General features: G+C 34.1%; 1 protein-coding gene, 1 long non-coding RNA gene and 1 pseudogene across 3 annotated transcripts; all 3 read right to left on the bottom strand.

Annotated features, from left to right (window-relative positions):
• Positions 1–4,634: 4,634 nt before the first annotated feature.
• LOC148770302 (uncharacterized) lies at positions 4,635–7,452 on the bottom strand. The gene is made up of 3 exons (XR_016031886.1): positions 6,921–7,452; positions 5,860–6,091; positions 4,635–4,988 (listed from the first exon to the last, which is right to left on the bottom strand). It is a non-coding gene; the product is annotated as an uncharacterized LOC148770302 (long non-coding RNA).
• A 4,962-nt stretch (positions 7,453–12,414) lies between these two features.
• Positions 12,415–14,193, bottom strand: LOC148770301 (serine/threonine-protein kinase PCRK1-like; annotated as a pseudogene). Its single transcript, XR_016031618.1, has 4 exons — positions 13,842–14,193; positions 13,015–13,419; positions 12,651–12,911; positions 12,415–12,498 (listed from the first exon to the last, which is right to left on the bottom strand). The product of XR_016031618.1 is annotated as a serine/threonine-protein kinase PCRK1-like (transcript).
• A 9,180-nt stretch (positions 14,194–23,373) lies between these two features.
• LOC105963484 (putative expansin-B2) lies at positions 23,374–25,472 on the bottom strand. The gene is made up of 4 exons (XM_088818943.1): positions 25,216–25,472; positions 24,451–24,563; positions 24,053–24,249; positions 23,374–23,886 (listed from the first exon to the last, which is right to left on the bottom strand). The coding sequence occupies exons 1-4, from the start codon at positions 25,394–25,396 to the stop codon at positions 23,562–23,564; spliced, it is 816 nt and encodes a 271-aa protein (XP_088675069.1). The 5' UTR covers positions 25,397–25,472; the 3' UTR covers positions 23,374–23,561.
• Positions 25,473–26,627: the final 1,155 nt, after the last annotated feature.

The raw sequence follows: 26,627 nt of genomic DNA, 5'->3' as shown, positions 1-26,627 counted from the left end.
ATGGAGCAACAGTAGTAGATTTTTGAGAAAAAAATGGTAGACCAAAATGTTTGCCTAATTGACGGGCATTACAAAGAGACTCCCTAGGGTCTTTATTATGGGAAAGAAAAGTGCTAGAAAATAAACGAGACATGACGTGTTTGCCGGGATGGCCTAGACGCCGATGCCAAAGAGTGCGAGACGAAGGTGTTGCGACAGTGAGGAAAGCAGCGGGAGGTGAGGTGGGGGGAGGGACGCCAAATGGATATAAGTCACCGGAGCTATTGCACCTGAAAATCTCGACTCGACTCCGAAGGTCCTTCACAGAAAAACCAAACGGGTCAAATTCAACCGAACATGAGTTATCGCGGGTGAACTTTCGAACAGAGATAAGGTGTTTGACGATATTGGGTGTGACATAGACATTTGTGAGGCGGAAAGGAGTGGTGGGGAGAATTGTGTGGCCTATGTGGGTTATGGGGAGGGTGGAACCATTACCGACGACGACATGTTTGGGGAAATTACTGCCAGGATTAAAAACAAAATTGAAATTACCTGAGTGTGGTGCCATATGAGAGGTCGCCCCGCTGTCTATGAACCACTGTGACTCGGTAGGCTGCTGAAGTGTCACCGTATTCAAACGGTTTGCGAGATCCACCACGTTCGCACTGTTGCAGGAACTGTTGCAACTGTTGATGGAACTGTTAGAGCTGTGGCATGGTTGCTGCTGCGGATGAATCTGAGTAGGAGCCGAGTGGCCGATGTAGGGTTCATGTGGTCCAGTAAAGTAGGCTTGAGCCGCTGGAGTGGATGGGTAGCCCGATGTATTTGGAGCGAATCCCAGAATAGACTGTTGTCGGTAAGGTGCGCGCCAGAGTTGAGATGCGCCATGAGCACTATGGTAGCCGTAGTGCTGCATGGGGTGACGGTTAGTGTTGCGACCTCCGCGACGGTTGGATCGGCCACCCCCGCGCTGATAGCGGGAAGAACTACCTCCGCGGGAACTGTTGCAGGAACCATTGCAACTGTTTGATGGACAGTTCGCGTTGGAGGCGTAGAAAACAGCAGCGGTCTGTTCCGGTTCAGCAATTCTTGTTTCTTCCATCTGAAGAAGTGATCGAGTCTGTAGAAAAGTGGGAAGGGGATTTTGAAAGGAGATGAGGTTGGCGACGTCCCGTAATTTTTCGGAAGGCCGAGTAGGGTTTGGAGGACGAGTTGTTTGTCGGAGATTGGATTTCCGACATCGGCCAAGTTGTCCGCCGTGGTTTTGATTATTTGGCAATAATCGTGAATGGAGAGAGCGCATTTCTTGAGGGACTTGAATTTTTCTTCAAGTTGAATGGCTCGATAATCTTTGTTATCGGTGAAGAGAGAAGAGATGGCGGTCCATAGATCACTGGCGGTGGAGGTTTTTGAGAGAACCATGCTGGACAGATCGATGGAGATGGTGTCGTAGATCCAAGATTGGAGGAGATAGTCGGCGCGCTGCCATTCATCAGCGGAAATCGAATCCGGTCGGGGTTTTCCATGTAGAAGATCGGAGAGACAGAAACGACCGACGGTAATCGTGAAAAAGTGGCTCCACTTTTGATAATTAGGATTTTTCAGATCTAGAGTAACGGGGATAAGAGATTTGATATTAGAGATGTAATGAGCAAGGTGAAAAGGATTGAGAGGGGCGGTGGAGGGAGAAGAAGCTTCGCCGGCCATGGAGAAGAAAGGGGGCGACAACTATGGAGAAGAAGAGAAGAAGAGGTGGTGACGGCTAGGTTAACCTAGTGTCTGATACCATATAGGAGAAATAGATTTGGAGAAAAGAGAGAGTGAATGTATCTCACGTATATTAATCATATATATAGTTACATGTAGGAAACCCTAACCTACTACACAAGGTAACCTATTATACAAGATAACTATAATAAATAAGAATAATAATAATATACGTATATATATAATATATACGCTAATAATATGTGCTTTTTTTTGGCTAAGGAGAAAGTTGTCTTTTCACGTGCGAATCAGGTTTTGGCGTACATTCTGATGTCAGCATCATCATCGGCAGCTACGAGAGTTGATGACTGGATTTCAAATTGGGGAGGAAACGAATTTACGTCAATGGCTACCGCCTTAATTAGTATGTATCTGTAATCGAGATTCGACTTGACACCTCATCGATCTATATATATATATATATATATATATATATATATATATATATAAACATATTTGGAGATTTAATGCAAGAATAATATGTATACGAATTCGGAAGGTGTACATATGCGCATAGTGATAGGTGAGTATATATAGTGGTTTTTTTTAACTTTTGTAGAATTGAAGTTGAGTTTGTAAATGAACTGTTCATGTAATAAATAAATTTGCTGTGGAATTCGCCCTCTTTTTCATTTGGTAGTATTAATTGTACATGATTAGGGATGGCAAACGGGTACGGGTTTGACGGGTTTCTGACGTGGAACCGACCCATTTGGTGCAGATTCAGGTTAAAAAGTTGTAAATTTTATTTTGTTACAACTTGAATTAAATTAAATTTTGAAAATACTTACTATACATTCTTTTGACAGCAAGTATCATTTTGATATTTCGACTTTTATTGCAGAAACATTAGATTAAATTTGAAAATGAAAAACAAATCGGCATGTGTTCCTTCATTTTCTTTGACCTTTAATCATCGAATCACGGTTTTTCAAAGAAAAAAAAATCATGTAAAAAAACATTAAATTAAACAATTGCTTTATTTTCGGACTCTCTTAATTATCAAATGTCACTCCAGCAAAATACAAATTTATTTGCACACAATTTCAAAATATTGATAAAGAACTCACGAAACATTGAAAAATAAAATTGAAAACGAAACAATCCCGGCACTTTACTCCTATCATGCAAGCTCGATTTGTGAATTTACAGCGTATAAAATTTGTAATTTCAAAATTCACCAGCTAATTTTCCGTATTTGTGGCATAAAACTGCTTAAACCACCAAAAAAATTAACATTATTAACATAAGTGGTTATGGCATCTTTTTCGTTGTTGTTTTTTTTTTCTCTTCGTATCATGTGTGGATTAGTGAGCAGCATGAGTAGCTCCGTCAATTTTCTATATATGTTCTGCATGAGACAGAATTCTTCGATTTTTCACTACTGCATCATGGTGCAATTGCTTAGCTTCACATGCCGACATGCATGATTATATTGATTGCTTCTTTACGTGTGTTTTTGTGGGTAAAAAAAATTAGTGGTTAAATTTCAGACCCTTTTGTGAGCATCTATTAACTGATTCACAGTTATTTCGAGTAGTTACTCGCACCGTATTTTTTGGTATCTTTTCATTTGATCGCTTGTGTAAAAGGGTATTTATTGTATGGAAAATGGTCGGGTCGGGTCATTTGATCTCTTTCCTTTCTCACGTGGATTAGTGTGTAAGCTCCTTTAATGAAAAATTGATGGGACAGTGCTATAAATACAGAGTTGTACCGAGTTCCATCGAATACGTACACGTGGAGTTCTTTTTGTGAAAATCTTTATTGCGGTAGAAGTTCGATAGTATTTCACTTGGTTGAAGCAGGTCCGAGATAAATGTATTTAACTATTTGCTGTACAAACTATTCAAAACTTATTTCCTTTTGCTTGTAGGGCCTTTTTTGGGTTCGATTCTTCCCACTTTTGTCAAATATACTGTTATATGAATTCCTTGCATACTCCAAAGCTGATGCTTCAACAAATGTGAATCAAAAGCCTGAGTTTGCCTTGTAATTATTCATGTCCTTTTTCTTACACAAAGGGAATTCATCTCGTCTCATAATCAGCCTTTCACACACAGGATTCACATGACTCTCTTAACATTGCTTTCATGAATTTGTTTGCATTTGATGTATGATGTTGATTTGATACCGACTGTTGTTTTCCGATTTCATTACAATATTTCTTAGCATCTCCATTCTTTTTTATTGTTCCAAATGTTTTTCCCAATTGTACGCTGTGCAACTGTGGCATCATTTTGTTCCATATTTTTATTATTCTAATTTTAACACTAACTAATTTCACATCTAAATAATGGCACCGTGCGTTGCACGGTGCACATGCATTAGGTTTAGGGATGGGTTTATGGGATTTTGTGCATAAATTCCTAACTAAGCATTTTTATTATTCTAGGTTTAGGGGCTCATTCCTTTAATATTTATTTCAAGGGTCCATTTGATATACACCCCTAGCATGAAAAATATATAGGGATAGGCCCACCCCTAAAATTCTTCCTTTGAGATAACCCTCTGGAGAGGCAAAAGTACTATTGTGCCCTTATGTGCATTTTCGCCCAACTGCATTTATTATTTTCGCCCTGCATTCAGCATAATGCCAAACTGCATTTAGATTTTGGGCCTGCATTTATCATTTTTACAGATTTTTATAATAAAAAAATATAAATGTTTATTTAATTATTATTCTTTTATATATACCCTATTTTCTGTTTTTTTTTTAATTATTTTTATTTTTTTTTTAATTTTTTTTAATTTTTTTAATTTTTTTAATTTTTTAATTTTTTTAATTTTTATTTTTTTAATTCAATTTTTTTTAATTTTTTTTAGTTTTTAATTTTTTAATTTTTTTTATTTTAATTTTTTTGATAAATTTACTGTACCGAAATTGACTACACATGACTATATTATACTACACATAATTGTAATATACCACAATCATGTTATGTAATCATGTACTGTTTTTTTACCAAAATTAATCTACACGAACAACAAAATTTACGATTTCAATCTTGATATTATAAATCAACTAACCCAAAAAAAAAAACGAAAACACAATCACATCCATAAAATCTTCAAAACATGAACACGCATTACTATACATTAAAAAAACACATAACACATATATAACTATATGTTACTACACGTGACTATAGTTATCTACAATCATCTACAATGAAACGTCACATGACACTTCTCTGCATCTTATTCTTTGCATCTCATAATGTTACACAAAACAAAACCTGTGACAAAAAATACAAGTTAAAGAAAACGAAGAACAAAAATGGAACAAGCGAATTATATTACGTGAAAAAATACAAAAAAACAATGAAAGACATTTTTTTGATAAATTTATTTTGGTGAACTATAGTCACAAGTAGTTGTTACTGCATATGACTAGATATGACTATATGTAGTCAACTATAGTCAGATGTAGTTATGTTCATTCTTGTTACTATATGTGACTATATATAATGTTACACAAAGTAAAATATGTGACAAAAAATACAAGTTAAAGAAAGCGAAGAACAAAATGGAACAAGCAAATTATATTACGTGAAAAAATACAAAAAAAACAATGAAAGACATTTTTTTGATAAATTTATTTTGGTGAACTATAGTCACAAGTAGTTGTTACTGCATATGACTAGATATGACTATATGTAGTCAACTATAGTCACATGTAGTTATGTTCATTATTGTTACTACATGTGACTATATATGACTATAGTGTACTATATATGTATATAAACCAAAAAGTTCACAATTGAATCTATATAAGATTATGAATAAAACAATGTGGTTGGAAAAAAAAAAGACACCATTTATTGGTTTGAAACAGAAGAGCAAAAACACAAACACGACAGAAGAATTGAGTGAAAGTAAATCACAAGATATATTGACAATTACTTGTTGACCTTGCTACCATTCCAAATTAGTCATTCTACACATAATCTTAAGAGAGAGAGAGAGAGAGAGAGAGAGAGAGAGAGAGAGAGAGAGAGAGAGAGAGAGAGAGAGAGAGAGAGAGAGAGAGAGAGAGAGAGAGAGAGAGAGAGAGAGAGAGAGAGAGAGAGAGAGAGAGATATGATATAGGAACAAAGTGTAATTTACCGGTGACGGTGGCGGTGGTGAGCGGTGGTGGGCGGCGGAGTGGCGGTGGGCGGCTGCTGTTAGCAACGGAGTGGCAGTGAGAGGCTGAGGGTATGGAGAGATGGAAGAGGCGCGGCGGCGGAGATTACGCAGGCGATGGGCAAGCGGCGATGGGAGGCAAGAGATAAGAGAAAATGATGGAATATCTCTGCATCTTATGATTTGCTTCTCATAATGTTATACAAAGCAAAACCTGTGACAAAAAAAATACAAGTTAAAGAAAACGAAGAATAAAATGAAACAAGCAAATTACATTACATGAAAAAAATACAAAAAAACAATAAACAATGAAACACATTTTTTTGATAAATTTACTTTGGTGAACTATAATCACAAGTAGTTATGTGCATTATTGTTACTGCATATGACTAGATATGACTATATGTAGTCAACTATAGTCACATGTAGTTATGTTCATTCATGTTACTATATGTGACTATATATGACTATATGTATACGATCATATGACTATATATGTATATGAATAAAATTCATCTACACCACAAAAAAAGTTCATAACTGTTTAAGATAATGAATTATGCAATCCCTGCCAGATACTGCTGCAACATTCATTATACTTTATTTAAAAAAAAAAAAACAGAAAAAAAAAAAATCAAAACACAATTATTGGGCTTTGTGCAGTTTCCAATTTACCACCTTGGTACTAAGACAAACCATAGAAACTTGGTAAATTAAATCACGTAATGAACAAAACCTCCCAAATCCGTAGGGGAATAAAACGAATCTAAAACGAAGATGGGGAAAACGGAGAACGGGAAAATATAAAACGAATCTGAAACGAAGACGAGGAAATATAAAACGAATCTCAAACGAAGATGGGGAAAACAGAGAATGGGAAAATATAAAACGAATCTGAAACAAAGACGAGGAAATATAAAACGAATCTAAAACGAAGATGGGGAAAACGGAGCAGGAAAAATATAAAACGAATCTAAAACAAATACGGGGAAAACGGATCGGAGCAGGGGAAAAATAATACAAAACAGTAGAAAACGGAGCACCTTGAAGATGTAGATCTCGTACTTCTCCACGCTCTTCTTCGTCTCGTACAAATCATCGGTGAAATACGGATCCCGTGCGATGGAATATGGATTTGTTCTCAGCGTGGGGGGCAGCGGTGGCAGACGGTGGCGGAGGGAGAGCGTCGGCGGGCGGCGGCTGCTTGCGGAGCATCGATGAACGTCGATGGGCGAGCGGCGTCGCAAGGCGGTGGCGGAGCAGCGGGCGGGTGAGCAGATCTGGCGGAGCAGCAGTGGGGTGAGAGTTTGTCGATATAGAGAGTTAGAGAGAGAAAGAGAGTTAGAGAGATATGAAGAGGGGGTCGGGATAACGGCTGATACGTGTGATTCAAAGAGAGAAGGTTGGGGCTAGGGTTTTATGTATTGAATTAAAACTAAAAGGGTAAAATAGGTTTTTCAAGTTGTCTAGGGGGGTCTTACTAATTAAGATCAGATTTTGGGTTTTTAACTAGGAAAGAAAAATTTGTTGGGTCTCCTCATATATATTTTGAAAAGTAGGGGGTTATCACTCATTTCCCCTTATTTCAAATAAATGAAATATTAATGTATATGACAATATTACCACCAACCTTGTATACCCATTCTTAATTGTAACTGCAATTTAATCAATTTTGTCCCAAAAAAAATCCAATTTTGACTTTTTTTCTTCAAAAACTTTTTCTTTCCAAAAACTTTTTTTGGCCGACGGGCGACGGCACCGGCGTTGACTTTTTGATTTTTTTTTTCTTCCGGATTTTTTCGCCGGTTTCTGGCGTTGACTTTTTTTTTTTTTCTTTACGTCCGCCGCTAAATGTTGACCATAATTGTGCTGTCAGTGACGGTAAATTAACGTCATTATGCTGTCAATGACAGTTAATTAACGTAATTGTACTGCCGTTGACAATACATTTATCAAATTGTTCTGCCGTTAACAGTAAATTAACGTAATATTAATATTATTATTATTATTATTATTATTATTATTATTATTATTATTATTATTATTATTATTATTATTATTATTATTATTATTATTATTATTATTATTATTATTATTATTATTATTATTATTATTTTGTTATTTTTTTTATTTTGTTTGATTTGTTGACAAGTTAACGTAATTATATTACTGTCGGTAAACACAATAATATTATTGTCAACAACATCAATATTATTATTATTTTGGGTTTTTTGTTTTGTTTAAGTTATTCACGGAGTAACGTAATAATATTACTGTTTATTATATTGTAATATTACTGTAAACACAATAATATTACTATGGAATTGACGATAATATTATTGTTGTTATAGTAATATTGTTGTGTTAACTACATCAATACTATTATTTTGTTTGATTTTTTTGTTTGTTTGAGTTATTCACGAAGTAACGTAATAATATTTTTCAATTTCTTTATGCCTTTTTAATTATTTAAATTCATATCAATTTGATTTTTTTCCTCAAATTCCAACTTTATTTTAGTTTTAACGCATGAAGATTTTTCTCAAATTCGAACTTGGAATGATATGGACGTTATAGTGTGTGATTTTGTGAATAAATTAGGGGAAAAAAAAGGGTGGGGAAGGAGAAGATGAGATTTTAGGGAGAAAAAAATTCAATTGTGTGTATGATTTGGTAAAATTGACGTGGGATTTAGCATATCATATATATATATATATATATATATATATATATATATATATATATAGGGCAAATGGCAAAAAGGCCCATCAAATGGGACTTAAATGCATTATAGTCCACAAAAAAAACACTCTCAATTAAGCCCATCCCCATGTCTTTAGTCTAAAATACCCTCATTAATATAATTCTTATCAATTCCACCCATTATGCTCTAACTTCTTTAATATTACACATTGACCCCGGATTTAAACAAATATATCACATTAACCCCCAATTTTTTTTTTCAGAAAATAATTTTTTTTCTGAACTGTTTTTTTTCCGGCCAGATTCCGGCGTTGACTTTTTTTTTTTTTTTTTTTTTTTTTTTTTGAAATTTTTTTTTCCTGATTTTTTTTTTCCGGCCGGTCAACCACCGTTGACCGCCGGTCTCCGGCGTTGACTTTTTTTTTTTTTTTTTTTTTTTTTGAATTGTTTTTTCTTAGAAAAAAAATATTTTAATTAATATTACTGTCTTGACTACTAAATTACTGTCTCAGACAGTAATATTACTGTTTGGGACAGTAATATTATGAATATTATTTTTCCGAACAGTAATATTATTTATATTATTGTCTAAGACAGTTAAATTACTGTTGGGGACAGTAATTTAACATCCAAGACAGTAATATTAATTAAAATAATTTTTTTTTGAGGAAAAAATAAAATAAAAAAAAAAAGTCAATTAACAGTTAAGTTACTGTCTCCGACAGTTAAATAACTGCTGGAGACAGTAATTTAGCAACGAATACAGTAATATTAATTAAAAATATTTTTTTTAAGAATAAAAAAGTCAATTAACAGTTAAATTACTATCTCCGACAGTTAAATAACTGCTGGAGACGGTAATTTAGCAACGAATACAGTAATATTAATTAAAAATATTTTTTTTAAGAATAAAAAAGTCAATTTACAGTTAAATTACTGTCTCCGACAGTTAAATAACTGTTGGAGACAGTAATTTAGCAACGAATACAGTAATATTAATTAAAATATTTTTGAAGAAAAAAAAAAAAAAAACAGTCAATTAACAGTTAAATTACTGTCTCCGACAGTTAAATAGCTGCCGGAGACAGTAATTTAGGCAGCCAAGACAGTAAAATTAATTAAAATATTTTTTTTAAGAAAAAAAAAAAAAAAAAAAAAGTCAACGCCGGAGACCCGGCGGTCAACGGCCGTTGACCGGCCGGAAAAAATTTTCAGGAAAACAAAATTCAAAAAAAAAAAAAAAAAAAAAAAAAAAAAAGTCAACGCCGGAGACCGGTGGTCCCCGGCGGTCAACGCCGGAATCTGGCCGGAAAAAAAATATTTCAGGAAAAAAAATTATTTTCAGAAAAAAAAAAAGTTTTGGGGGTTAATGTGATATATTTGTTAAAATCCGGGGTCAATGTGTAATATTAAGGAAGTTAGAGCATAATTGGTGGAATTGATAAGAATTAGGGTTAAAATTGGGGTCAAAATTGAAATTATGGTTAAAATTTGTTAATTGATGAAATTGGGTTAAATTGGGGTGTAAATCATGAAATTGGAGTTAAATTGAGTTTCAAAGAATTGGAGGTAATTTTGGTATATATAAAAGGATTTTCCTTATTTGCAAATAAGTTTGAATGGGGTGGATTTATTTGGAAGACAAAAAAGTCGAATGTCCCTATTTTAATTAAGTGCCCTTGTCATGGGCTTTTTTGTGATTACCCCATATATATATAAGAAAAGGAAAATCATATAATTCAAATTAAAAAAGAAAAAAATCTTGAGGAATCCTAGTTGAACCGATTTGCTTGCAATAAAAGAAATTAAAAGTAATAAAGGAAAAACAAAATCTCCAGGGAAGATTGGATTCTAACTTAGTATATATATATATATATATATATATATATATATATATATATATATATATATATAGGGTGTAGTTGTGATACAATACAATCTCAGAATCAATACATCGACGACGAAACAATACAAACTCAGAATGAATACATCGACGATGAAAGGAGGAGATATTGTTGATGATGAGAGCAAATCGACGACGACGATGAACGAAGGAGATATTGTGATGAACGAAGGAGATATTGTTGAATCGACGACGAGGATGAACGACGACGACGGAGATCTGATTGAGAGCAACGATGGTTTATTGATTGAGATTCTTACTTTCTTGCCTCCAAAGTCCGTCTTTAGATTCATGGCCGTCTCAAAGCGATGGATGAATATTATCAACAGTCCTTTCTTCCTCAACTCTTATAGTTATAAGAGGCGACACAACCCTTTGCCGGCGGTGATGTCAGCTTTGCTACCGAAAACTTTCTTGTTGGAAGGCACTCCGATGAGTATACAAACTATTATAGTAGTAGTAGTAGTAGTAGTAGTAGTAGGATGAGAAAGTACGAGTTGCCTAAAGGATTTGGGTACATGATCAGTTCCTCCAATGGCCTAATCATATGTTGTAGGCTCCACCACCGCCCCCACCCGAACTCCGACCTTGTTTATCCGACGTACACCGTCTTTAATCCGGTGACGGGAAGATCAGTTTCGATCCCGCAGCCGCCTTATAAGGATTGGTACTCCCACATCACACTAGGTTTCATGTGCGAGGACAATACGAGTCAACTCAAAGCGAATTACATACTCGTTCGACTATCCACCGGTTAATGTATGTATGTATTTATTTATTTATTTACTGTTTTTTCGGCGGATAAATAATTATTGGGATTGGGATGATGGTGCAGGTCTAGATAGGTTGATGGGCACTTACTCTTCTAAGACGGGGAAATGGGTGGAGTCGACGGTGGTGAGCACGGGCAGGATATTGAGATTTCTCCGTGACCCTGCAGTGGTGGCAAACAATGTTTTTCATTGGTTTGCATGTACGGATTTGTTTATGAAGAACGGCCTACTGTTGTGCAGCCTAGTGGTTTACGACCCCTACGATGGTCAAAATCATTTGCAGTTGATTGTTCTTCCGAAGCTGATTAGAGATTCATGGTGCGGTGTTGTCACAAGGTCGTCCCCATGGACCTTAATGTACAAAATCAGCCTTGAACGACCTTGGATGGGTTCAGACGCCATTCTCAATATGCGCACCCGCATTCCCTTTGTTGTTTTTCCGTTGGGTTTGGACGCCTTGTTTCGCAGGATCCTCTTGTTGTCCTCGTCAGGAATCGCTACACCTGGTCTCTTTACAACCTCAAGACCGGATTGTGGAAGTTGGTTGGCCATTATGGCGCTAAAATGTTTCTTGGAGGAAATCAATATCTTTGGCATCAACCTTCTTTTAGTCCCTTCCTTGAAAGCCCTCTTCTATCTTCTTATGCTCGTCTTTGAATAATACTTAATTAGTTGTTCATCGATCTTTTGTAACGGTGATTGATTGATTGATTTTACAATGTTTTTTTTTCGATTTCCTCCGAGGAGGAGGCTCGAGTTTTTGTCGCAATCTCCTTTCCAATACTCAAACGTAATTCATATAACCACAATTATAACTTATATACACAACACACACACACACACACACGGTACACACTCAACACACACACAACTCATGCAATCTCCTTTACAAGAGCATTAAACAACCAAATCATGCTCATAAAGTATGAGCACCTTCATCCTTTCATTAATGGGATTTCTCCCACTTTTACTCACGTCAACAAAAATCTTACAGCCTCTTAAAATCCATGCAATAAATTCCATGTTTCATAACTAATTTGCCAAGAATCTTAAAGCACAATGATTACTGCATAAAAACTTCTTTTGGCACATGCACAACTAATATTTTGAAACATGAAAAAGATTGACAATCGCAAAATTTGCAATATTGAAATGCGTTTATATGAAGAAAAAAATGAATAATTTTATGGCGAAGAGCTCGTCCAATAGAATATTCGACGATTTGAAATCTCGAAAAATAATCTGCACCAAAACAACAAGAATCAAAAATCTTCCGAGTTTATAAATCTAAAGACATGCATGCAATATATCCAAAGCTTCTCATTGTTATCAAAAATCTTATCGCGTAAGTATTTTTAACGTGCATAAATTGCCATCCACGTTTATATACATACCTGAAATTCCATGCCTTTGTGAAGGTAAGTCAATCCTTGAACAGCATCTTGTGCAACTTTCAATCTAGTAATCCATGGCATCGGTGGATGAAACCGACTCGATATATGGTCTTGTACGCTCCGATTAGGCATATATTCGTATATCAAAAGGCGTTGAATTCCTCTCTCGTCGTCTTCAGCACAGTGACCTATAAGTTTAACAAGATTCGGATGCTCGACAATACCAAGAACATTCACTTCATTTATCCATTCCTTGTGTCCCTAAAAAAAAAAAACCCAATTATTTAAATTTAATTATGACTCGTCTTACTAACGAAAGAAATGATTTTAATTTTATTGTAAAAAATGTTAAGAGATATATTGCGTGTAATCCTCGGGTGCTGAGCTGTTTAACGGCAATATCAATTCTTTTATTTGAATTTTCGTCATCGAGTAAAACACCCCTATATACCGGTCCAAATCCACCTTCTCCAAGCATAAGGGAGCGGCTAAAATTCTTTGTAGCTGTTCTAAAGCTCGTCGAATGTGAAAGACTTGAGGAGGTTGGTAGGCCTTTGAGAAAGACTCGATAACGTGATACTGGCTGATGATGCATTGCTTATATCTGATATGTTTTGAGAATTAAATTCGGACCCTGATCTTCTAACATCTTGGTCCGATGACGCTGAAGTGGACGAGAAAATCGAGGTGGATTTTGCGGTTTTCGGTTCGTCGGTTTTGTTAGCATTCGAGAATTGAAAGCACCTCATAGCCCCTTTTTCCGACAACCCTAACAGAAGTCAGTTTCTTACAGTGGATTCTTACGAGAAAAACGTTTGTCTGAAAGAGAAACTAGCTCGGGTTTTAGCTTACAATTCTTGATTGCCTATATGTATATAGGAGCAAAACCAGAGTAATTATCAATGATCCACAGAACAATGATCACTTCATTCTTGGGATTATTGACCAATAATACATTTTTAAATCATCATAATCATATAATTATTTTGGAAACTCTTGAGGATTAAATGATCAAATAACACATTACTCGTATAAAAGTCACATAATCGGAGGTTTTTTCAGACATTTCGTATATCGTCAAGAAACTAAAGCATCATCAAGAACAGAACACCAAATCAACACTAAATTTGAACATATAGAAAACAAGAAAGTAATGCAGGGAAGTAAAAAAAAAAATCCCTGAAAACTCACCTTTGAGATTAATTGCAGGGAGCAATATATTCTTCATTGAGTTCTTCCAACAAACACTTGGTGGGCATGTATTAAAAGAGACAAAGAAGAACCTGAAAAGGGGTTGTCAAGAAATGCATGTGTCTCAACGAGGATCCCATGATCTCTATATCGACATGTCAATGGTTAGGGCAGCTGGATTTCTGCTCAACAACTCTTCACCCCCATTGAAAACAACCTTGGATTAAAAACAAGTTATTTAAATAAAACAGTAGAAAAATAAAATAAATAATAAAAAATTCCTTGATGGTTTTGTGAAAGAGTGTTTTTTCAGGGCAGAAGACTTCTTCTTGTACTATCTGAAAGAATAATAATAATTAAAAAATTAAAAAAAACTAAAAAAATTGGTTTATGATGAATGATTAAGATGTCATTTTCGCTTATGTACTAAACTGTAAATTAGGAAGTACATAATTGGGGCAAAAATTAAAATTTGAATTCCAGTACTACAAACATTGCGTGCGTCATCAATCCCTAGCTCCCACCAACAATTGGATGACGTGGCAATTAAAGAAAGTGCCATATGTATCCATTGGAAAAAATAGAGCAAAAAGCAGTTTGCCCCCTAAACTATGGGTCGTTTTGCACTTTACCCCCTAAATAAAAAAAATTGCACGTTTTTACATGAACTCATTAATTCGTTGTACGGTGCCCCCTAAACTTAAGTTTTCGGCAATTTTGATCGGAATGTCAAAACACATGCGTTGCAGGTGATATTTGTGGGGGTAAACTCGTCAGCTCATTATATTCTATATATTAACTATGAATTAATAATTAAAAAAAGTAAAAAATAAAAATAAATTGAAAAAAAAAAAGAATCATCTTCTTCTTTCCGTCGCCTACCACCGTCCCAAACCCATCCCGGCCAGAAAATCTCGCTGCCCCCAACCGCCGATTCACTCCGCCTTCATTCCTGTCATTCTCCCAATTCGCCACCACATGTTATCTTGACGTTTTCCTTTACAGATTTGATCCATGGCTGTGAGAAGTAGGTCGAAATCTTTGGCCCAATTTTTTCGGCGATGAAAATTTTGGGGGATTCGGTAAATATTTGGGGCTTGTTTTGATCGTAGTGAAACCTTGGGTGTGTCTTTAATGGCTAGATTTTGTAGTTGTTGAAGAATTTGTCGGCGGGCAACGAGCTTGGCGACTGAAATTGAAGGTGAAATTGAAGAATTCGGCGGCGGGTAATTTGTCTTTTTAGATTTGTTTTTTAAATTATTTTGAAGATTTCGTAGGGGTTGCATTTGTTGTGTAATATCTTTAGTGTGCGTTTGAGGAATGTCGAGAGGATTTATGATTAATGGGAATTGAAATTTGTTTGGCCTAGAAATTGGTGCACAAAAGGGATTTGGAGATGGAAAGAAGCAGCCATGATTCACCAAGGGAGTTGGAGAAGAAGACCAAAAATGGAAGAGAAGAGAAAAAATTGAAGTCGGACAAGAATAAAAGTAAAAAGACAAATTTGCCCCTCGTGAATGGCACGTGCGTGAGATTCCGGTGACATTTGCCGGAAAATACCACCTTTAGGGTATCGTGCAACAAAAAAACGAGTTTAGGTAAAAACGTGCAAAAAAAAATTGTTTGGGGGGCAAAGCGCAAAACGGGTCATAGTTTAGGGGGTAAACTGCTTTTAACTCGAAAACATATAGGGTCAATTACGAAAATTCTCCTAAACTTAAACTAAATTACAAAAAACACCCTAACATATCCCTAATTACTAAAATCCATCCGACGTCTGTTTCCGTCGTACCTCAGCCCTTTTACGGCTTTTTGACTCCAGGAAATATTTTCCGAAAAATGCAACTTATACCTATGCAAACGCGGAATTTCTTTTATGCTACTTTTTAAAGGTAAAACTTACTCTTAAATAGGTAATGGTAATATTAATATGTTGTGAATGTGTAATTTACAAGGATAATTACAGTTTTGGTCCCTCAAGTTTGCACGTTTTTCACTTTTGGTCCCCCATTTACCGCCGTCAACAAAATACACATTAATGTTGTCAACACATTTAGTCCCTCCGACTGTTTGACCGTTAAGTTGTAACGGTCAACGGTTGAATTTGGGGTTTTTCTTTTAGAAAATTGCAATAAGACCCCTGTATTTTTTCAAAATACTCTAAAATCCTCTAAAATTTTATCCAACCATAATTTAACCTCAATTTCATCAATTAACCAATTTTAACCAATGAACCCGATTTTTCAAGATTGGGTAATCCGATGTTGAATTTCTTTTTAAATCGGTTGACTCTTTTTTCGAGTGATCTTTTTTTTGCCGTTGTTGACCGATGTTGAATGTCGGGTTAACAGCGTTGACATTTTTTTTTCTTGATTTTTATTTTATCTATTTAAATTGTTGAGTAATGGAAAAATACAATTTTAAAAAAAAAATGAAAGCTGATAATCGGCGAGAAAATAATATCATAAAAAAAAGTCAAAATAAAGAAAAAAGGAAAAAAGTCAACCCATCTCAATAACAGAAAAAAGTTAAGACAAAAAAAAAAAGATAAAAATTAATTGCCGGTGTTGACCCCAAAAACTTAAATCTGAAACCTATTTATATTTTCTCTTCTATTCCATGTTAAATGGGTATGATGTTCTCTAAAGTGTCTTTGGTATTCTGTTTATGTTGTCAGTTTGTAAAATGTTCAACTCTTAGCCCATAATATTACTGTCTCTATTTGTACAGTGATGACAGCAGTGAACATAGTGAAGCTTATTGATCGATAGTGTCAATGCCAAATGGTGCGAAGCAGAGTCACATATAATATTGATTATACTTCAACTTAATTACTAGTACCTCAACATTATTTAATTGATTTATGCTAGTTGAGGTTCTATAATTATTTTGAAAACCCGATAATTAATTAATGTAATTATTTGTAGTTAGGTCATATATTCCTCTTAGGACAATATGCGTTTTCATATACCTTTAGAGAACATATATGTAGGAATCACATAGATCAATCCGAACCTTCTGATGAGATAAAACTTTTTTTAATAAAATCCCTCATTCTTAATCAAATTAAGAATTATTTCAAGCTATAAAGAAAAACTAATCTGTTGAATTTTTCTTTCCTTCTGCAACGGTTGAGTTATGTGTAGCCCTTTACTGTAGTGCAGTAAGCCGTGTTAGCGAGGAGTGCTATGGTAAAGTTACCTGTGATTCAATTGACATAACAATGAAAGTAGCCATAGAAAAGGGTTATGCTAGATTATAGTGGTCGGCTAGATTAACTAGGGACTGCATTAGTTTGGCATAATCAAGTTCTATGAGCATCTTTGATTGGTAGATTAAACTTGACACACGACCATTTTGAATTCGCGAGATTAACTTAGGTCATTATCAAGTGTGAGGAAAATTAATTTAGGGTCATATTGTGGATATGATTGATTGTGATCTACCGTTGGGCAAATATAATGGGGCTGGATTAACTACGGGTTATATTTGTCTATTGGACCTAAAACCCATTAAAGAAAATAGATCAAAAAGGAAGGAAAAAGTTGCAAATAAAGAAATAAATCAAATTGGAAGAAGGAATCTCGCCACAGCTTTGGCAGTGTCCACCATTTCGAGCATATCTCTCTCATAAGAACTCCAAATCAGCTGATTTTGGCGCATTGGAAAGCTAATTTCAAGGGCTACAATTCTTATTTACACAATATTCCAAAATTCGGACTCCAACATGGCGAAAATCGAAGAACAAGTCTTGATGGGGGAAAGTGGCGGAAATTGATTCCTATTAGGTTTCCCCTACTTTCTTATCAAGAAAAGCCTATAAAAGCAACAAGTCTCTACACCATAAGCACGAAAATTTGACACCACAATACGTGAGGAACGAAGACTCAAGCATAGTTTTTCTTATTTAATTTATTTCTTTTATTTTCTTTATCATAAGAATCACGAGTAGCTAAGTCTTTACTTCTAGGATTTTATTTGGAACCCTATGTGGGATTTATGAACCCAATTCTATGATTTTATGCAAGTTTTAATTCCGGATTATTTCTTCTACTTGTTTTATTAAGTGCATGAATTTGATCACCTTATGTGCTTTTATGTTATTGTTAATCGCATGAATCGGAAGATCGGGTTAATAATTAGAACTGTGGTTGAAGAGCCTTTGTGGTATTAACATAGGAATATAGTTAATCTCTTAGGTAATCATTATTGAGATTTGTGCTTAATGCTTTGTTCTAGAATTAATTGCATAGGAATATAGTAATTGAATCTAGAGTATTAGAATCGTAATACACGCGGAAGCGGGTTATGATTATTTTAGCATCTCAGGTTAATAATCCGGGTTAATTGCTTGCATAATTGAAGGAATTGGGGGAATAATAATCACATAGGGGGGAGAATAAAATTCGAGGCTTGTTTACTGTGATAAATCTTCGTGCTTAATTTGTTTCTTGCTTTTGCCTTTTTAATTGCTTTAGTTTAATTTAGTTTATTAATCATCTTTCGACTGTGTAGGTGGGCTTGATAGCAATTGGTAGAATTTAGCGTCTAGGATTAGATAATTAAATATTCTCTGTGGGATCGATACTTGGACTTAAAAATCCACTTTATTACTTGTACGATACGTGCACTTGCGTGTAGGTTTTCGGCCAACAAGTTTTTGTCGATCCATGAACACAACATAGAATTAACCATTTCCCATGCTACAAATTTTGGGTCATCTTTGTCAGGTCTGGTAATTGAACCATTAATAAAACCGATTTTATTTTGCGATTTCAAAGCAAGAATAATAGCATGTTTCCCAAGGTGCGTAATTTTCACCTTTCAATTTTATATAAGTTAGGACAGAACCTGGACTAGACGAGGGATGAAGATAATAGGGCGAAGTTGGATCGATGATAGAAGACTTCGGAGCTGCATCTGATTTCTGATCATTGCCCTTAGTCATGGTAGACGAAGAAGAGACCCAACACGAAAGGTCGATGGTAGTAGACTGAGTTAGGCCGAGACGGATGGTCGGCGGCAGCAACAAACGGAGTTAAGCCGAGACGGATGGTCGGCGGCAGCGGAAGTATATTCTACAACCTAAGCTCTTGTAGGGTATCAATCTGCCCAGCTCCATAAAGCCACTGAATAATATATAAGTTTCCCTTGTGCAGTATTGATTACTGCCAAGGAGAATATATATATATATATATATATATATATATATATATAGTTGTATAACAGAAAGATAGAACTAGGGATGATTAAATTGAAAATAAATAGATAAAGGATATCAGCTCAGTCTTCCAATTTTCACACCAGAAATTCACACTTTCAGTATACACCACCAGAGTACCTCGAGAAGAACAAATCTTCTTTCTCTCTCAACACTCAAACCCCAGTTTACCCAAAAACCACGAATGAAGAACAGATCAAGCACTCAAGCTTACCCACTCACCAAAACCCCAATTTCAGATCTCACAAATAGAAAAACTGAGGGATTTAGGTCGGATTTAGGGTTGTATATGTGTCTTATCCTCTTCCAACTTCCATACCTGTATTTATAGGGATTGAAGTCAAATAGAGCCGGTGAATGCTGTACTGGAGAGTCAAAGTCAGCTATGTACCATGCTCTTTGACTTCCAGCCATTAATCAGTCAATGCAGTACAAGGGAGGAAGAAGACAGAAGCAGGAGCGGCGGAGAAGGAGAAGAGGAAAGCTAGGGTTTCAGAATAAGAGGCAAAAGCAGAGAGAAGAGGGTATATAAGTGAGTGAATGAACGGTCCAGATTCAGCCAGAAATCCAACGGATGGATTTGGCTCAGAAATGGATTGGGCTCACTTATTACTCCTTGGGCTTAACTCAATATGGTGGTGTATAAAAAAGGATGGCAATTGGGCTTACAGGCCCATAACACATTTGGGCCAAAAACCAACAATTCTCCACCTTGGACCAAATGTGAATTATTAGTGAAAATTTCTTAAAAAAATTTTGGAAGTCATCATTGTTGGTTTTTGACACACTAGTAGGAGCACACAGTTCATACAAGCATATCAAGTTGTGTTCACTCAGAATACAACTTATGTGCATTTAGAATAAATGCAGCAATGCAATCACATAGAAAGCATAATCTTATTCACACAGAAATAGATTTAACCAAGCAATCACAAAGAAAGCATAAATATCAAGTCACATAGACTACAAACTAGCACACAGCAAGTCAAGGTTTTGAAAGAATGTTCAAGTTTTTCAAACAAGAACAGAATTTTTCAGAAGGCATACATTTTGTTCCCATGTCAGCTGGATTGAACTCAGATAGAAGTTTCTCAAGGTCAATAACCCCTTTTCAACTACATCACGAATGAAATGGAACTTCACATCAATGTGTTTAGTTCTATCATGAAAAACAGGGTTTTTACACAGTTGAATGCCAGATTGACTATCAGAAAATACTACCACTTTAGAATTAAGAATATCAACTTCCAACAACAGCCCCTTAAGCCAGATGGCTTCTTTTATAGCTTCAGTGGCAGCTACATATTCAGATTCAGTAGTAGACAGAGCAACAATGTTTTGGAGTTGAGATTTCCAACTAACACAAGCACCATTTAAGGTGAACACATAAGAGGTAGAGGATTTTCTATTGTCCCTATCATTTGCAAAATTTGAGTCCAAATAGCCACATAGTTCAATTTCAGTCTTGCCTTTAGAAAACATCAGACCAGTATTAACAGTACCTTTCAAATATCTAAGCAGCCATTTTAATGCCTCCCAGTGGGGCAAACCTGGATTAGACATATATCTACTCAAGCAACTCACAAAATATGCAATGTCAGGCCTAGTACTAACCATCAAATACATAACAGACCCAATGGCATTGGCATATGGCATTTTTTTCATTTCAGAGATTTCAGGTTCAGTCTTTGGAGACTGATCCTTACTTAACAAAAAATGAGAAGCAAGAGGAACAGATATAGGTTTGGCAGACAGCATAGAAAATTTATCAAGGATTTTTTTCAATATAAGAGGATTGATTCAGGAATAAAGAACAGCCAGGTCTATCTCTGATTATGTCCATGCCAAGAATTCTTTTTGCATCACCAAGAAGTTTCATATCAAACTCATCACTAATGCATTTAATCACATGATTAACAGTTTGAATGCAAGGACTAGCAAGAAGCATGTCATCCACATAGATAAGCAAGAACACAGGTATTTTTGCAGATTCTTTAAAATATAAGCATGGATCAAATGAACTTCTTTTGAATTTTAAAGACATCATGCATGCATTAAATTTCTTGTTCCACTGCCTAGGGGACTGTCACTACAAGAAAAATGACTTTTAATAACTTGGAATCAACAACATGCGGTTAAAGCATGTTGTGACATTATATATTTGACAATATGCACTAAATGTATGTTGTTGTAAGTCTCAAACATAGATATTTCACAAGATGCCTTTTTGCATGTTGTTAACAGAACAAACTACAACAGGTATAAGCATGCTGTAGAACATATTAAATATAACGACATTCAAAATGTCTTGTAGAATAATGGAGCAATAACTAGATACATAAGTATGTTGTCAAATATTGTAATATAAATTTGTAAATAAAATAAATATAACAAAAATATTTCATAGTCTTGTAGTTTAAGAAAGGCACTCAAGCTTACCCACTCACCAAAACTCCAATTTCAGATCTCACAAATAGAAAAACTGAGGGATTTAGGTCGGATTTAGGGTTGTATCTGTGTCTTATCCTCTTCCAACCCCCATACCTGTTTTTATAGGGACTGAAGTCAAATAGAGCCGGTGAATGCTGTACTGGAGAGTCAAAGTCAGCTATGTACCATGCTCTTTGACCTCCAGCCATTAATCAGTCAATGCAGTACAAGGGAGGAAGAAGACAGAAGCAGGAGCGGCGGAGAAGGAGAAGAGGAAAGCTAGGGTTTCAGAATGAGAGGCAAAATGAGAGAGAAGAGGGTATATAAGTGAGTGAATGAACGGTCCAGATTCAGCCAGAAATCCAACGGATGGATTTGGCTCAGAAATGGATTGGGCTCACTTATTACTCCTTGGGCTTAACTCAATATGGTGGTGTATAAAAAAGGATGGCAATTGGGCTTACTGGCCCATAACACATTTGGGCCAAAAACCAACAGCTCTGGTGCCATATTAAGAATATAATTATTGGGTGGAAAGATGCGTATATTCATTGAGTAGCAGACTAATATATAGGCAAAATAATGCCTTTACAATTGATCATATTACAAGACGTTCTATAGAACAAAATTACGAGATATGTGGGATTTGATTATCTACCAAATTAATATTATTTACATCAATATGTTGTGCTACCCAATGTAAACTATAAACATCGATAGCTATTTGACTCGGTCCCCACCAAAAGTGACAAAAAAACAACGTGTTCCAAGAAAAACCATCACAAAAACGCAAGCTAAAATCTTGATTAGTCATAAGAGTATGATTCCCAAGGTCATCGTCTGCAAACGCACAGTGCAAATTCAACGGGACGGCGTATGAAGGGAGGTCGTTACTAATGTGAACCCGTACTTCATTCGACATAATACATTTCTTTGCAGATGATATTTGGAGGATGCTAGCTATTACAAGAAAAAATACTAAGAGATTTTTCATCATGGTATATATGCCAATGTTGTTACATATTAAAAAATTGTGTAATGGTTCTTCTATGGCATTTTTATTATATAGTTTGAAGTTTGAACTATTGAACTAGGTTAAATTTTGACTTTTGACTCTAGAAAAAAAAAAAAAAAGAAGAAGAAATCTGTTAGAATTTGAAATATTTAAGAAATCTTGAATTAAATTAAAAGTATTGGAAATCTGAATTAAATTGACTCATGTAATTACTGAAATACTTATGTAATCCATAATTAAATGTGGCGCATAAAAAAGGACCATATCCTAGTATTGAAAATCTGAAATAGATTCATGGAAGTTGGAACTAATGAAATACTTGTGTAATCAAGAATTAATACAAAACATAATCATGTAATTAATGAAATACTTATATAATCCAACATTATCATGTAGTATATATACAAGAGACCATCATAATTAATAAAAACAATAGAAAGTATATATGCAAGAAACTCATTGATTTAATTAATATAATGTAGTAGAAATAAACATATTGTGTGGCAATAAACTAACGATTAGTCCTAAATTAATCGATAAAGTAACTCTCTTTTACGATATTCGTCGTCTAATACTTTGATTTATAGAGATATCGTAAAACAATACTTTGTAATAGAAATAAAAACATTATAAGTGTTAAATAGAACTTTTGTACCGAAAATAGGTATTCGTGTTTAATTATTGTCGTAAATACTTGCGATGTTTGGTGATCATATAAATAATCGTGTATTATATAATAAGTTTATTTTTTAAAATTAGCGTAATTAGTTAGAATTATGAGTTTTATATGATTGGAATAAAAAAATATTAATTTGTTTCTACCATCATTCAAATTAAATAAGAAAGAAAAGAAGAAGAATTTAAGATTTATTATATTAAGAAACACAAACTTAGCTCCACATTTTTCATTAATTCAAATGGGTAAAAATTATCATCACCCTTACCTGTATTATATTATACATTCAACAAATAGACCGGAGCATTTTATTCTACTAAGCTAATAATTATTAATTATTCAACGTCGACTTTCGCCCGGACTCGACAAATCAAGAAATTAAACGTTGACGTTGGAGCGATAGTTCTGGCCTTTAGACCAATTAGCAGGGATTACATTGTTCGCAATTGCGGTTTTTTGCGACTCGATTGTGGTCACTTTCACGGAATAAGGACCGCTTACTCCCTCGGGTATCCCGACACTCCAAGTAGCACCCCACGATTGTTTCATGGATAACCATCCGTTCGAATTGCTTGACGAGATTGCGGCCGAACCAATATCTCCGTCTCCGTTCACAAATTCAATCGCAAAAGCTAGATAGTTAACGTTCGATCCTTTGTCGATCTTGAATTGTATGCCGATGTTACTATAAGTGCATTGTACCCTGCAACCAAAAAAATTAATTTTTTTTTATTAATTTATATAATGAACTATACTAAATATTGAGATAGTGTGAGATTCATTTTTTTTATTTTTTTGGGATTCTTTTTTTACCTAAAGAAAATTAAATATAATTATGTTTAAAACATGAGATAGGGGTTTGTTCTTGCCTTTGGTATTCAATATCGATTCGACCCAATTTCCTCATCGGGTCGGCTTGACCCGGATTGGCTAAAGCACCGAAAGCTATACCACTTAGGTCAAAGTGAAATGCTTCGTTGTTGCATGTACCCGGGCATTCATTTGTGACCGTTACGGTAACTAGATTTTCTGAGCACAACGAATTTGTTGCTTTTGTGCATTTGACCTGAAATAGATAAATATACGTAAATAAGTGATCGCTTTAAAAATAACGAATTTCAAACTCGTGATAAAGAAATATTATAATCTTAAATTTTGGATATATTTTTATATCATAAAATTTAAATCAATATTGTAGTGAAAATAATTTATTAATTAACATCAATTATCAAAAATAAAAATAATAATAATAATTAAATTAACATACCTGATAACAAACCCCACAACCCTTTCCAGATTGGAATATATTTCGATTCCCTGCAGCTGTCATGCCATTGTATGGAGCATATGCCACGTCATTTTCAAATCCACAAGCCCCCCCTGCAATATATATATGCTCAATATTGTAAGTATTACATATACTTCTTATTTATTTATCATTTTTATTTAAGCAAAATTTAAAAAAGATTAAATTGGTGTTTGTAAAAGTTTTTTATGAAGGAGTGAATTTTTGAATAATTGCTAGATTAAAAGTTGGATGTGTTTGCAAATGTTGTGAGTTAATATATAAGTTGATGTGTATTTAAAATAAACTTTAATTTTTAATTTATTTTAGTAAAATGTCTTAAAATGCCCAAAAGTTGGATGTAAGATCAAATTAAAATTTAAAATAAAAAACTTAACTACCCCTTTCAATTATGTATTGTCTTACGAAAACCCCTCATTCAGTAGGTAAACGACACTGTAAAGGTAGACATATAAGACAATATATAATTGATGGACGATTGTAATTGTCCAAACAAAAATGATTTTTTTTCTTAATTTAACCTTACGTCAGGGGTGGCCGTAATTTGTCCCAAAAATAATAAAAGTCCGCTGTAGACGTTTAAAAGAACTTTAAGGCAAAAACAATGTTGCATGTAAGATATTCCTGAAATTATGTCTTAAGACAACTTATAATTTCAAGAAATATTATTTTTGCAAATGCTAAAAAAAAAATTAAATAAAAATAAAAGTTTATAATTGTTTTTACCACTTCCAGGTCCTGTGGGGCTATCGTACCATGTAGCCACTCCAGCTGAAAAACCACCACCTAAAGTACCATTTATTATTTGTGAAGCCATGCATACACAATTATTTAATTGGATAAATAAAATAGCTATTATTGTAAATAAATTAAAAATTCGAAACAATTGAGAAGTAAACATTGCCATGGTATATTGACTTTGAGAAACCAATACTATTACTATATTATATATTAAAAAATATAAAATGTAAATGAAATAGTTTGGTGCCTTTGATCCATGTCTTGCCTTGATTTATATACTGTTTAGAATTTTAATTGTTACCTTTCTTTAAATTAATAAAAAGAATAATAGTTGCCATATATTTGATTAAATTAAATTAATCTAGTAAATATTTAAATATTTTGGATATCAAGATAAATGAATAATCATAACTTACTATATATTCAGTAATGCTTGCAATTTTTCGGAAAAAGTGGAAGTAATATATAGCTTGATTTTTTTTAAAATTACTATGTATTTGCTTACTTTATTTAAAAAAAATTAAAAAAGTATGCGGCCGAAAATATAATTTATTTTGACTTAAAATATGGAAAGAAAGTTGGATGTTCATAATATATTTTCAAGTTCCATGTAACATGATTAGTTGTTTATTGGGTTATAGTTGGACGGGTTCAATTTGTTGGACCCGATATTTCATACTTTTTTTATAGTTTAATTATTTATATATAATTTTAAGCCGGTTATTTAATAAAAATACATTTATGAAACATAAAATATCATGTATTAAATTGTATATTTCAACTAAGAATAAAATTGAAATAAAATAAAATATTATTATTCCAGAATTATTTGAATAAGTAAATGTAATTAGAAAACCAGAATTAATTAATATACCATCGTCTACACCATGTTATTTAAGAAAAATCTCTTATACGTCTATATGTGCCTACTTATTTACGAATACGTCGAGTCCTAAATCTCTTTTATCTAAATGAACGGACAAGATTCTCAAGCCTGTCAAAGGCAAGAATATCGCTCAAATTCTAATTTACTCACAATTTCATCAATCAAATCCTAATTTAACCCTAATAAATTAATTTTGACTCAAATACTATCGTCGATATTGACTTTTTTTTTACCAATCGATCAAAAGCGTAACATTAAATTATATATATATATATACTAGTAATCTACCCGTGCGATGCACGGTTAATTTATTTCCAAGAAAATATTATTCGATGATACTGTAATTACAGGGGAGAGATCCTGCAAATGATGATTATAAATATAATTTATTATTTTTTGGAGGATAGCCTAAAAAACGTAGTAAAAGAAGCAAGTAATTTAAATGTTATAACTTATAAATAAATGATATCAATGACCAAAATCATGGTAATAATGTCAATGATTTTTTTGG

Source organism: Erythranthe guttata, chromosome 6 (assembly GCF_056151865.1).
Source record: "Erythranthe guttata isolate IM_541 chromosome 6, IM_541, whole genome shotgun sequence".
NCBI lineage: Eukaryota > Viridiplantae > Streptophyta > Magnoliopsida > Lamiales > Phrymaceae > Erythranthe > Erythranthe guttata.
The sequence above is the reverse complement of the archived record's forward strand: the minus strand, read 5'-3'. Positions and strand labels throughout refer to the sequence as shown.

Coding starts and splice junctions, on each gene's coding strand:
- LOC105963484 (XM_088818943.1), bottom strand. CDS start 25,396: ATGGCAATGTTTACTTCTCAATTGTTTCGAATTTTTAATTTATTTACA. Junction 24,564..25,215: donor CCCCACAGGACCTGGAAGTG/GTAAAAACAATT, acceptor TATATATTGCAG/GGGGGGCTTGTGGATTTGAA. Junction 24,250..24,450: donor GTTGTGGGGTTTGTTATCAG/GTATGTTAATTT, acceptor TATCTATTTCAG/GTCAAATGCACAAAAGCAAC.